The sequence below is a fragment of the Theobroma cacao genome, chromosome 3 (genome assembly GCF_000208745.1).
Source record: "Theobroma cacao cultivar B97-61/B2 chromosome 3, Criollo_cocoa_genome_V2, whole genome shotgun sequence".
Classification (NCBI taxonomy): Eukaryota; Viridiplantae; Streptophyta; class Magnoliopsida; order Malvales; family Malvaceae; genus Theobroma; species Theobroma cacao.
The window spans coordinates 27,077,783-27,091,916 of NC_030852.1; the positions used below are offsets into that span (position 1 = coordinate 27,077,783).

Genomic DNA, 14,134 nt, shown 5'->3' on the forward strand with positions numbered 1-14,134 from the left:
TGAACCATACCATCGGCAGAGAGACTTGGAGATGCCTCCATGTTTGCTGACGATGGGATAACGACAGCTTGAAATCATCCAAATCAAAAAACCCAATTGAAGTCAAATTTACTTCAGATGAAACTGACCGAAACGTTCCATGAAATTTCATGAAAGAAAAATGAACTAAAGGTGAAAAATCTTACTATCAATTTGCATGTCAACCCCAAGTCTTAGTACCTTATCCAAACTTTAAATGATAGGTTTGAGAACAGTGATCAACTGGTGCTAATATGATAATTGACTATCTTTCTCTTTTTCTTTTCTTTGGATAAATGGGGCAATTTTATTTATTTATAACCCCAGCCCCATTTTCATATGAACTCGCTTGCTGAAATTTCTGCCGGTTTTCATGTAAGAATCTACCGGTCAAAAGATCCTAGATGGTGATGGTTTTTTTTTTTTTTTTTTAATGCCTACCAAGGTGCTGTGCAATCTTCCAAGTAACAATTGCTTGGCAATTGCAGAACAACTTCCAATGACTTTTCTCCTATTAATTTTCTAAGCAACTCAACAAGAATTCAAGCCACAGAGAGCATTATAAACGAAATGAACTTGCAAGATTACATCTGAAGCTGTATAAGAAATGATCTCCATGAATAGACAGGAAGTTCAAAACTCACGCACCAAACCAGCAGAGATGATAGGCAATGAAGACGATATTCTCATTAATGGAAGCTCAAAATTTCCCTCTGCCCTCTTCTTGCGGGTGCCGCCTTCTTCGAACAAGCCTAAATACCACTTCCTTTCACTAGATGGAAATCCAGTTCGTGATCCAATCAGATCTCTCACTTTCGCTGATGACTCTGCAGGCATCAGTATTTTACAATCTTGCAATGGCTTGTTGTTGTGCCGCAGCAACCGCCGTACTGGAGAATATAATCGGAACTACTACATTTACAATCCCACAACCAACAAATACACTATCCTTCCCCAGCCGGGCAACAGAATTCCAAACACTATTTTTTGTGTTATTTTGGCTTTTGATCCCTCGAGATCGAGCTATTACAAAGTTGTTTTTGTTCGGAGCTCAAGGTCATCTCCTTATCTTTACCAGTTGGAGATATACTCATCTGAAACTCAACTTTGGAGTTTCTCTAGTGAAATTCCCAAGGTTAATTACAGTCGATGGGCCTATTGTTGTGGTGCCATTTATTGGATGAGTTACTCTAGGAATTTCCTATGTTTTGAAGTTGATCAAGAGAGATTTCGAGAAATCCCAATGCCTGAAATTCCTGATGATTGGGGCCAACAGCCCATTTGCAGATACTTTAGAGAGCTTGGAGGCCGCCTGCATCTTATCTTGACCAATGGCAGGCACAGTACCCGGCAGTTTGATGTTTATGAGATGGAAAAAGACTTATCTGGGTGGTTTGTGAAGTACCGAGTCGACCTCAACGCACTTATATCGCAACATCCAGAGATGACTCGTAGCTACGCTCACCCATCAGATTGGGATTACCATGCATTTAGCGTACTAGCTGTTGTTTGTAAAGAAAGTGAAGGGTCATTCATGGTGTTGCATATACCTGGTAAGGCCATCTCCTACAGTTTCAAAGATAGAACTTGCACATTGCTCCATGATTTTGCTCCTGGTTGCACAGACATCGAGGGATGTACAACGTTCGAAGGTAAGGATGTGTATCCCTACATCGGAACTTTCGCCCGAGTAGGAAGTTGGCCTTTAGCAAATGTAGGATAGATTATAGGTTGTTCAAGCTTCTAGTAGACCAGCTAGCTGGAGGTCTGTCTTTTCTTCTGTCAATTTTGACTGTTTCTTTTTTCTGATATAAGAACTAAATTATAAACGAAAACATGGCTAATTCATGGCTGGTTGTACGTATGCTCGCTCAATTATCTTCAACAATGCAAGGGTTTTACGCATCAGTCCATGATTAATAATGAGTTTTGAGTAGCAAATAGGTAAAAGTACAACTTCAAAATCACTTTCACAAGCTATATGAAATTCAGAGTGAGGAAAATGTTTCTATTCAATGGATAAATTAGAAGAAACACTTTTTCCCACAAAAGTCCAAGATGCTTGTGGGAGATGATGCTCATTACCGGTGTTTGCGGCACTTATTTTGCAATGGTACTCAAGAATCATGAAAGCTTGGGTGCAAAAATGAAAAAGTGGGTGTTCCAGAATGAAAAAACTATTGGAGTGGCAAAAAGCTTAGACAAAAGTTAAAGTTGATTAGATTTGTAATGACCAATTATGTACAATCAAAGCAGTGAATGCAAACTGGCAAAACGTAACAAAACACAACCAAACTAAGAAAACTGACAAGTGTGAATCTAATGCAGTGTATATTCCAAATGTTTTGGAGCAGCCAAAGATTGCTTGAACGGAACAAAGGGTTTTGCTCATAGGCATTAACCTTGCCAGCCAAGGACATTTACAGATTGTCTCATTGTTTGGCTAGAAAAGAAAGGAGGAAAAAGGAAAGGGTCCACAAAAAGTATTATATGGTGCCAGATGACAATCAAGTGCAGAATTCAGGGGACTATTTGACCAAAATTGCCAACCTAAAAAAGTGGTTGTAGCTGTTCCGGGAATAAATTGAATGAATCCCCATCACAGCTCAACAAGCTATTCAGCTTTTCCAATCAGATGCATGCTCACCTACCCAGCACCCAATTGTTCGTTTAACTCCCTGTGCCAGCTAAAAGATAGGGGCACTACAATACACAAATACGCAACAAAGATTTGATTGGATGTAAATTGGCCTACATAGCTTGTTGAATATACAGTTAAGGATTCGCTAAGATAAGAGATAATCAATGAGAATACAATTTTTTTTTGAAAAAAAAAATAAAGGAAAAATCTAGTCAACTATCGAAATGACAATGCTGTTGCTATCCAAGGAAGGAGCCAAAGATTAAACAAGCCACCAAACATGGGATTAAAAATTTATGTCCATCATATCAATTCTTGGAAAGGCTGGAAACTGACCTGCAGGCCACGGGAACTGACCAGAAATCACCTATTGTAACTGCCAAGCACCTCGCTTCATTCCAGTATTTCTGTTGCTCCATATCCACTTGATGGGTAAGGCAATAACCCAAAAATCCATAGAGATCCAACTATAGGGATAGTAGGAGTGACATAACAATTGTTTCAAATTTACATGCCTTTGTGTCTCTTTACTGGGGCCAGATTGGATCATTTATTTTGTCATAGAGATACTTTGATAATAAAGAAATCCAGCAATCCGACAAACCCAATCACAAATTCTACAATCCTGGTTGGATGGCTGAGACTTTCACTTTTGCTTTAGGAGAGTACCCTGAGAAGAAACTTTCTTTACAAATGTCAACATCACCAATTATAAAACCCTTGTCATGTAGCAAACATTCAACCTTTTTGCTTCAAGAGTACCCATTTTTACGATCCCCGTACACATCAATATTGTCATTGTCACCCCTATTACTGCGACCATCAAATGCAATTCACAAAATCTAAATGTAGAAATTTAGCCTGACATCAATCGAACAATGAACTAATACCAATGCCACTGTTCATATATATCCCTGCAAAATGCATGCACGAGCTCCTACTTTCCAATTTCTTCAAGCTTCAGGAGCACTTGTCTGCTATTGGGTCTAAGAGAAGGAGAAGGAGAACAACAAGCCATGGCAAGCTGAAAGAATTTAAGGATGGATTCTTCAGTAACAGGATTTCCCTGATCATTGCTGTTCTGAAGAAGTATGTCTGGATGATACAGATCGCTAATTCTATGGTCTAGAACTGCATTTCGCATGAAGTTTGGCAGATAAAAATCCTCATCAGGGGTTGGCTTTTCATTTATTGGTTCCTTTCCTGAAAGTAGTTCAAGAAAGATGACCCCAAGGCTGTATACATCAGTCTCTTCGCTTGCATCCCTCATTTTGATGAGCTCAGGAGCTTTGTAGCCCTCGGCTGCAGAAGCTTCAAGCATTTCTTGGGCAGAGGTAGGATTCAAGAGTAGATATAAGCCAAAATCCGAGAGATATGGCTGGTAATTGCGATCCAAAAGTATGTTCTTAGACTTAAGATTTCCATGGACTACTGGCTTTTGCAACCCAGTGTGTAGATGATCTAATCCTCTGGCCATACCAATGGAAATCTTATACATTATGGTCCATCTATGACACTCCCCATTTCCATCTGCCCAGAAAAGCATAGTCTATTCAAAATCTTACACATTCTAACTAAAAGGAATCATGCAGAAAGAAGATTTTAACTTTTACTTTAGCATTCGAATCAGTTAAAAACAGAATTGATTTTGGTTGTTGAACATTATAGGAAAACTATAGCAGGGTAAACTCAAACCATCATTCTCATGGAGATAGAATTATGGAAAGAAAAGGGAAAAGGACAAAGGTTGATGCCGACATATAACTATATGCAGCAATGACACTAATGGATGCTTGCCAATGCGTGTAAAGGGGATGTATAGTCTACAGACAGACAAAACAAAGTTCATAAACAATTTTAATGCAGGTTAGGACTTCTCGGTAAACCACCCCCCTCTCCCCTTCCATTCAATTAAAGTCATAATAAATAAACCTCTACAAAAACCCATATCTCAAAATGATAAAAATAATAATAAAAAAAAAGTTTAAAATTTTTTCAAATGAAATTAATTATAATAAATAGAAAAGTAAGGAAATAAAAGAAAAAACTAAACAAATATCAAATTTTTTACAATATACGAATTTATTCTACTTCAAATAAGAACATAGGTTTTTTTTTTTTTTGTAATTTAAACTAAAAGTGAAAAAAAAAAGTGAAATGAAGAAGAGTTTTAACTGGAAAGCCTTAAAATATATCCATGAATGGAAAAAAAACCCGAATAGCAAACAGAAAGCTTTTCAATAATCCTTATATTTTAATTATTAATTTGCCCCCCTTCAAATCTAGAATTACTGTCAAATTTTAGCTAATAATTTTGTATGCGGATTGAATCCTGTCTGAAATCAATTTTTCCTTTGGATTTTCTGCTTTAGGGAGATCAAAAGGAGAATCTATCATCCTTTTTCTTCCATTGTTACTAGAAAATGAGAAACTTGACAAGAAACAAAACCTTGTTTGATTGATGGGAGAACAGAGAAAAAAGTGAATCTTGAGTTTCAGAAAATAAATAAGAACTCGAGTCAACTAGGCCAAGTAACTGAATTTAACCTCAACTGTTCAATCAATGTCCTAAACTTTTTTGTGCATTTTCTTCCAAACCCCAAGCATCAAAATGAAATGAACAGAACTGAAGAAAAAAAGGACTCACCTCTGAGTAACTGAGCCAGATTGCCATGCCTATAAAAAGGGTGAACAAGAAGCTTCTCTCCTCTAGGCCCAGCATAAAATCCCAAAAGAGGCACCAAATTGGGATGTCTAATGCACCCCAACAGCTGAACCACATCCCCAAATTCTTCATCTCTCAAGGCACACGCTGGCCTCAAAAACCGAAGCAATCTGACCATGTTGCTCCTCTGCAACAAGGCCTTGTACAAGGTTCCATAGTTGGACTTGCCAATCACTTCACCAGGAGCATCGAGAATGTCACAGATGGTGAGGTCTTGCCCGCCGCTGAAAGTGATCAAGTCCTCTATTTGTGACTCATCTACATGCTTCTGCTCTTTGCTTTCTATGTCACCCACCTGGTCATTCCTCGGTGCTCTTTTGCGGTAAAAGAAGATGATAAGTACGAGAATGAACAAGAAAGCTGTTGAAGACAATGCGAGAGCTAGTTTCAACATGTGGGTGTTTTTCATTTCATCAAAATTTTTTATTCTTTTATGGTTTTCACAGACAAGGTTTGCAGCTCGGTTAGCAAATGAAGATCCGAGCAGTGTAGTGTCTAGATATTAAAATAGAAAGTTGGGTTTTGAGTGGAAATTTCTTTTGTTAGGGACAGGTCGGGTATAGGAGACAAGAACTTGTAGATAGATTTGAACCTTTGTGCTTTGTGTGGGGGTGTGGAACCCAAGATTCTAAGGAACTAATTTGAGGACGATAATTTCAACTCTGGGACTTCCTTTGCACTGGAAGAGAGAGAGAGAGAGATAGAGGAGGGCTGAGGGGCTAATGCATCTTCAGAGTCAAAAATTGGTAGGAAGAAGACAATTAAGAGCGACTGCCATGTGAAGCTTTACTGTCTTGCTTGACCATTTTGTTGGCGCCGTTAGTGTAAATTTGGATCAACTGCCCCATGGCTTTTCTTGTATTGGTTCTTATCTCCATAGGATCACATTAAGGTCAAGAAATGGATGTCAAATCATACCAGTTATGGTTATGCTTTTACATTTTTCTAATTAAAGAACGTTTAAAGAGGGTAATGCGCATTTCTCAGAATCAGTATATGTATCTTTGGGTTCATAAAATAGCATATTCTTAACTGATTTTGGTGTGAAATAACACAACTTTTTTACCCAAATTTTTCTTTTAATAATTTGTTCATATAATTAACCTACTACTATAAAAATTCAACAATTCTAATCAATGCGCACTTGAGTTTACAACACAGTTAGATGATTAACATAATGGCATCACTACAGTTAGCAAATAGCATAAATTATAGGTTAAACAAAAATACATTCTTTACATCCAATCTTCCAATGATAAACCTCAAAAGCAGCAAAATACGAGGACAAAATATCCATTTAGAGAACCTGCCAAACATAAGCCTAAACATTGAAGCAAGCAGCCTTCACCCTTTTTTCAAACAGGGTAGAGCTTAGCTTACTGGTCTGTTTTTAGGGACATATGGACCCTCCTCCCCCTTGTTACTTACAAATGCGGCTTGCAATAAAAAAATAAGAAAATTTTAGTATATTTCTTTCTAAAAATTGAAAAGCAGAAGATGGGACTGGGGATTGTAAAGGAAAAAGGAAACAAAAGGTTTAGGATGCCGGACCATACCTTACCTAAGTCCCACTTTCTTCATATACTTTGATTCATATGCTAACAGAAGTGATTGTCATACTTTATTATTATTTTGTTTGCTTATTTTTATTTTTCTTTTGTTTGGGCTAAGACCCTTTTTATTTTTTATTTTAATTTTTGGCAAAAATTCAATCATAAGAATGATTTGATTCCATTGGTGGCCCATTTGTGATAATGGCAATACAAATTCATTGATGTCCGTATGACATTTGTTATGGTATAAAATTAAGAACCTTCAATTGCATTCGGGACCAAAGCTGGCCCATAATTCTTTTTTATTGCCTTGTGACTCACCGGTGCCCGATTCTCTACTCCAACAAAAGGTCTGAAGTAGACAATTCACCATCATCAAAATCAATGATTAACAGAGAATAAATCAAGGCAACCCCCCTTTTGCCCTTTCCTAATTGCGGAAAAATGGCATCATTAATTCTAACTAGAAAGTAATGATTTTTTATTTGAAATTAAGAGAAAGAGAGATTTAAATTTTACTTTGTAAATAAAAAAATCATATACTAATTGATGGATTAATAATTAAAATTTAGAAAAAATAATTGTATATAATTTTTGAGGTGTGCTATAAATTGAGAGGAAACTACACGTGTAACTGGTTAGACTTCGGAGATGTGATGCGTAGCGAAGATTGAAAGGTGGAGTTCCGGTGGTGGTTGAGATCAGAAATCAGGAATGTAAATTAACGGCGCAGATTGATGAGCTGTTACGGGGAACCCAACCCCAACACATAATCAGGCGAAGCGAGAGGGGTGAACGTGATGGTGATGGCCATGGCCTGTTGTTTTAGTCAAAGCCAGAGTAAAATTGGATGGGACCCCCTTCCCACCACGTGAGATAATGCTCCTCTTATCTCCACCATTATCGCCCCACCGTGTTTTAGTGTTTTTTCCCATCTAATTTAATTTAAGCTATCAATTTTTTTTTTCTATTTTTTAAAATTTCTTAGTCTCAAAATTGGTGAATATTCAATCTTATTTATTCCCATCCATATTTTCGGTTAAAGCATTTAATTTTATTATAAAATACACATATATTTTATTTAAATAGAATTAAACAATGGTAATATATTAATTCATAGTGATGCATGTATTTTTAGAACTTTCACCTTAAAAGGAATCCATTCATCATATTTTTCTTGTAGCACAGCATTTATTAAACAGGTATGGTGTTGGTTTATTAAACTTAAAAATCGTGTGCCTTATAAAATACGTATTCAACAAAGTATTAATTAGATATATTTGGAGATATGGGTATATAGAAATATGAGATTTGAAGAGGCATCAATGTGGCTGCTTCACCTGCCAATATTATTAGAAGGTAACGCTTTAGGAAGAATCAAAGCAAAATTATGAATTTGTACTGTTGACAAAAAAGGAAAACGAAGTTGTTGTAGGCAATTGCTTGTTATGGGGAGTTTGTTTGTAATTCCTTTTTGCATACATTGAAGTAATTGTAAAGTATATGAACTATTGGATTAATTACATATATAACCCAACAATTACTTCATTTTTAGTACGATACAAGCATAACTTTTTTTTTTTTAAAGAGAAACTCGAATAATGAAGATAATTTTATTTCTAATCTTATAAATTTTAAAAATTATAAATTTAATCATTTAAATATTTCGTTTTTAATATTATTCTCCAAGAATTTCAACATGTCATAATCACGTAAAAGAAAAAAGAATATAACGGGACAGATTTAAGTGAGAATTAGGATGGAAAAACCTTGATTATTTAAAAATCTTCATTGGACGTATGTGTAGAGACATCATTTAAAAAAATAGGGAAAACTAAGATTAAAATAAGAGAAGCACATGTGGTAATGGGACAATAGAATTGTCTGCTTCAAAGAACTAAGAAAAAAACCATCCAAATCCAATCCAACTCATGTTGGTTCATAAATACGGTTTGGTATTTTTCCCAGATTTCAAACAGCACAATATCATAGAATATCATCACATGAGCCCACACTGAAAAAAGAAAAAGTGTGCTGCTTGTAAATCTCTCTCACCTTTGTCATTTTGGCATCTTCCCATCCTTTATCTCCAGTTTATATTATGCTCGATGCAGACTTCAAAAGCTACACGCATGAAAACACATGGCACATGCAGAATGCGGATATTCAAAATCTAAAAGTCGACAAATTTTGATAGAGATTTTGTTTATCTTCAAGGCAGATAGAGTTGTATCTCCTTTGTCTTGAAGGAATGTGCTAGTTCTTGTTTCCATAATTAAGAATGTGAAAACATATCTCATTTCTCTCTCCAGACTCTAATTATGACATCAAGCTTTCCCTTTCCCTTAACAAAAAAGGCAGCCTTTCAAAGTTAATTTTTTAAATTGAGAGCATTTGAACAATTTTATGTCCCAACCTTAATCATAATGTGCTAATTGTAAAATGAGAATGTTTTTTGATCAAACTGAAAAATTAAAATTCTATATATGTAAATAGAGTTTATCCGAAATTAAAAATATGATTCATATAGCTGGAAGCCTGAAGCTCACATAATAATTCGTTATTGTTGAGTAAACAGCAGGGCAGCATGAGAGGTAGTCCCCAATCGCCCTACCCTTTCTATCTATCTTAATCCAAAGTTTAAAGGCCTTCTATCATCAGGCAGGGGCGGGGACCAATGAACCGCCCTCTAGTGAACGCCAAAGCGAGGGGTGGCTTTTGGCTTTTGGCGATGTGGTCCTGTCAAATAATTGGGGTGGTAGATGGTAGATGCTGAATCTGCAGAGACTTCCGGTGATGCCAAACATCGCATCCTTTTCACGGGGAAGGGTTAGGAAACTGTGCCTTTAGGTTCTGGTCATTGTCTTCATGGGAAATATGCATTTGCCAAGTGAAGCTGAGGATGAGAATAGAGATCACCATCATCACCACATACAAAACAGGTTGAGGAAATTGATTGAACGAAAGGACTTGAATATATGGAATTGAAAGGAGAAAAGATTCTAACCCTGGATGCAGTTAAGTGTCTTGTTGTACATTAAACAGCAACTGTGTTATCTACTTTTCTTTTCTGCAAACAATAATAGAAAAATTGACAAGAAAAGACACCGAAAGAAAGAAAAAAACAAACCTCAAAGAGAGAACAAATGATCACTAGGTGGTACTTAGGGAGTAGAGTAAGAGCTTGAACGTTCTGATATAAAATGACAAAAATGTAAGGAGTCCATTAGGCCGGATTGTATGGACTCCCCAGCTAGTTTCACTCTCAGTTCTAGCTGGCTCACTATTCTGTACAACTTGCTTTCACATCAGTTTCAATATTAAGCCCAACCATAGGGAGAAGTACAACAATCGTTTAGTAGGTCGACAAAAACAAGAAAAGAAACGAGAATCTTAATTTTAATCTGATACAATTTGATGAAATGGAAAAGAAAGAGGGGGGAGAGAAAGCTATCTAGAAGCAATTACACAGATATAAATGGAAAATAATTCCTTCCACTATAACATACTATCAATCACTTTTTCTTTTTGTTAATTAATTGTGCATTGGTGTCTATTGCAGTATAGTTGCTGGGCATGAATGTATTTACAAGTTACAAGAATAAAATTCCTGCTGGTTTTAGACAAGAATTATTCAGGCTTGCTGACTGAAAACAGAGGGGTTCTATTAGGGAATGTAGTACATAGGATTTGGTAACTTGAATGAACGACTGGACGGCGAGGAGCCCAATAAATCGCTCCATTGATCCCCAGAGTTACCAAGAATCCTAAATCCCTCTTCAACCATCTTACTCCTCTTTTCTGACTTAAATACTGTCGCTAGCTTGCCATGGTCTTCAGAGTCTCTGCATGGAATGAAAATACAGGGATCATTCAGAGATTATTACATCATAATTACAAAGCCTAAAGGCTAAATAGAACATTTCTCAAAGCAAATATAGAAGACATTGCTTCATGATAAAAGTTTCCGTTTCTTTGTTTATGCTAGACAACAGAAAACAAAAGAAAAAGAATGAAGAAGTGAAAACTAAGGTAAGAACGAAACGTCAAATGTCAACCATATAACTTTAACAACTGAATATAAAAGCATCTTCATCTTTTCTTGTATGCCTTTCTATCATTCAGGCATAAATTGTGCACAGATACTTGTTAAAATAAGATAAACAGCATGCAATAAAAAGCTGATAGCCACAATTATGCTACAAAGGAGATACTAGAGTTTAAAAAAAAAAAATAGTAACCGTAAACTAGTGTTAGGATTGCAAATGGATTGGATCAAATATACCAACATCTTAGGCCACATGAAGCCAATAAATTGCACAATTACTACCTATTTTCAGTTAATAAGGGTTATTACCTAGTTAAATGCAATATAGAAAATATTAAAAATAAAATTTTATGGACAGAGTTCAGATGCTCAATGAATAGAGACTGAAACAGATATAACTACGATTTGAAACTACTGTTAGTATACTTGTTACATATGCTAAACCAACTAATAAAGTCCCTTCTGTGGAGGTGAACCGGTAAAAATCATGTGGCCAAGATCCTATGCATGATATGGTAAAATGGAAATGTACCCCTGGTTCTGGCAATGCCAATTTTTAACCACAGAAATAGCTGTAATATTACCACAAGTATGATTCCATAATTTCAAACCATGTTAGATGTGGTTTCAGAAACCATCATTGATGTAAGAAAACAAGCATACAGCTCCTTGGCATATTCTAAATGATCCAGGAACTAGGAACCTAGCAAAGGAGACCGCTACCTTAGCATGGACTACATATCCAAGTGAAAATATGAAACTGCCACCTATTCCAAGGCTGAATATTTTCTAGAAAGCCCTATCAAAGTTAATCCTTACAAGCTTCCCTTGCATTCCCTCAGGGAAACTAAAAAAATTCACATTCATACTTTAGCAGAGAAGCCCCCAGCTGGATTATCTTAAATATTTTCCCATATAGAAGAAAAATCTTCATTATTCTTCCTATTATCTCATTCAGCAAAGCAGAACTTGGTGCACAACCACAAAAACCTGATCTCCCTCACTGTTTCACCCCATGCAGGAAGGAATAAACAAAAATTTAAGGGAAAAAAAATGAGGTGGACACCAGAGTTCGAAAATTCCCAAGCATAACACAGATATGCAAGACAGCACACAATCAGCATGTCAAAAGGAATATCTTGTCTACACTTTGAGCATAAATACTGTCTCTTGGAAAGAGGATTCAGATTAAATAGGCAATCAGAAACTCAGAGACCAACATCTAGATCAAGGAAGCTGTCTACCAAGAAAATGTTAAGGCACATCATGGCATAGAAAAACTGGACTACTTGCTATAGACAGTATCAACAATTAGAACTCTATGAGAAAACAGATAAAAATAGCATTGCAGTCAAACACATGTCATTTAATAGAATATATAAGTAACCAAATTCACATTTTTCAATCAAAAGACTAGTGATTCTCACCGTAAAATAAGCTTGTCCCAACTCTGAAACCCTGCTTTGGTCAAATTTTCAATGGTAACAGACCTTTGCTCTTCACTTCGCCCAGTCAGTAAGAAAACCTTGAAGCCCAAATCTAAAACCTTCTCATAGAGTTTCAGGCTGGGGTCTATTGCTGGTGCCATCCCCCTCTGAACCCACTTATCAAACTCGACAGGATCAAAAATCTCCAAGCTGCAAATTCCCCATTAAACCCATATTAGAAATTAAGCATTTCACTCTCACAAAGTCTCAGTGTCTCATACAAACAAACAACGTCCACAACAATTCAAGAGCAAAAAATATGTAAAAATCCCAAAGTCCTGTTAATCCAAATGCTGGTATTCTGTAAGATTGCTCAGGAAACGATTAATTGATGAGAAAACAAGTACCTAATTCGTTTTTCCTTTACTTTTTTCCACCAAATTACCAACCTAGTGCATGTTTACATTTTTCATATCCCAAAAAAATTATCTTTCGTAATCTAAAGTTTCTAATAAACCAAACAGCTCAACATTTAACACGCACAAACACACACAAGACACATAAAATTCCAAACAATTTTTTCTTTGCTGTGATCCAAAAATAGCACAACCATATGTGAATGATGCTTGATTCAACCTAATGTAAATAATATCATCCCCATTCTCTTCTCCCTTCGTACATTTACTCAGCAACCAAAAGGCTTGAGAACAATAGAATAATACCCAAAAAGTTCAAACCTCTTTATATAAATTCCTTAATTAGATTCTTAAAGTTAATGGACACGTGTCAATATACTTAATCCTAGAATCTCATAACAGGATATCCAAATTCCATATATCTTCTATTTTCCCACATTTTCTTAGCAAACAAACAACTTTTTAGAAAATACAAACAAAATAAAACCAAATTAATAACTTACCCATAACCATGCTCAGCGTAGTAAGGAAGATTGGACAGTAAAGTCTCATCGATATCAAAAACCCAAACATCTTTTCCATCACCACTCAGCTCCACGCTCTTGGCGTAAACCCCAGCCTCATTCGCAACCCTTTCGAGATCCATCGTATAACCTCGACCCGTCATGTAGTCTTTAACATAGCCCCCACATTTCTCCGGAATTGTCTTCCAGGGACTCAAGTTGTTGGTTTCCACGGTAAATCTCCAGCTGGTACACTGTAATTGGAGCTCTTCATCGAAATTCTCGAACTGGGTTTCGATGCCTTCTGGGTATTGTATGATTAATGGTCTCGGGAGAAGGTGGGCGTTGAAAGTCTCGTGACAGAAAGTGGAAGATAATAAGGAGAAGAGAAGGAAAAGTTTGAAGAAAAGCATGATAAAAAAAGAAAAAAAAGTTCCTGGGTATTAAAGAACTTTGATTAAGAATTGAGGCAAAGAAAAAATATGGGTATTAATTGAAAGGGGATTTTATAGAAGGGAATATAAAGAGATGGGGAATTCACAGAAATGGTAAAGCTGATTTTCTTTTTTTTTTTTCTCGGCGGATATGGAGATAAGGAAGAAAGTGCGTTTCTTTGGAGATGGGCGAGAGAACAGAAAAACCTTTTGTAACAGTAACGTTTGCTGGTCTGAAGAGGAAGACAGTAACGTGTTGTTCGAAAGCAAGAAAAGGAAAGCTTGCCTTTTTTATTATGTTTCTTGGTAACGAACACGGTTGCGTCGCCCTTTCTTTTCAAGCGCATGGATGGAGGGAAAGGAAAAGAG

At 36.3% G+C, this 14,134-nt stretch overlaps 3 protein-coding genes across 3 annotated transcripts; 1 reads left to right on the forward strand and 2 right to left on the reverse strand.

Moving 5' to 3' along the window:
• Nucleotides 356–1,926, forward strand: LOC18605301 (F-box protein At5g07610). Its single transcript, XM_007038234.2, has one exon. It carries the CDS (start codon nt 626–628, stop codon nt 1,739–1,741), a length of 1,116 nt encoding a protein of 371 aa, XP_007038296.2. The 5' UTR covers nt 356–625; the 3' UTR covers nt 1,742–1,926.
• Nucleotides 2,728–6,380, reverse strand: LOC18605302 (putative kinase-like protein TMKL1). The gene is made up of 2 exons (XM_007038235.2): nt 5,307–6,380; nt 2,728–4,189 (listed from the first exon to the last, which is right to left on the reverse strand). The coding sequence occupies exons 1-2, from the start codon at nt 5,791–5,793 to the stop codon at nt 3,597–3,599; spliced, it is 1,080 nt and encodes a 359-aa protein (XP_007038297.2). The 5' UTR covers nt 5,794–6,380; the 3' UTR covers nt 2,728–3,596.
• On the reverse strand, nt 10,411–14,089 carry LOC18605303 (acid phosphatase 1). The gene is made up of 3 exons (XM_007038236.2): nt 13,332–14,089; nt 12,413–12,622; nt 10,411–10,782 (listed from the first exon to the last, which is right to left on the reverse strand). The coding sequence occupies exons 1-3, from the start codon at nt 13,742–13,744 to the stop codon at nt 10,605–10,607; spliced, it is 801 nt and encodes a 266-aa protein (XP_007038298.2). The 5' UTR covers nt 13,745–14,089; the 3' UTR covers nt 10,411–10,604.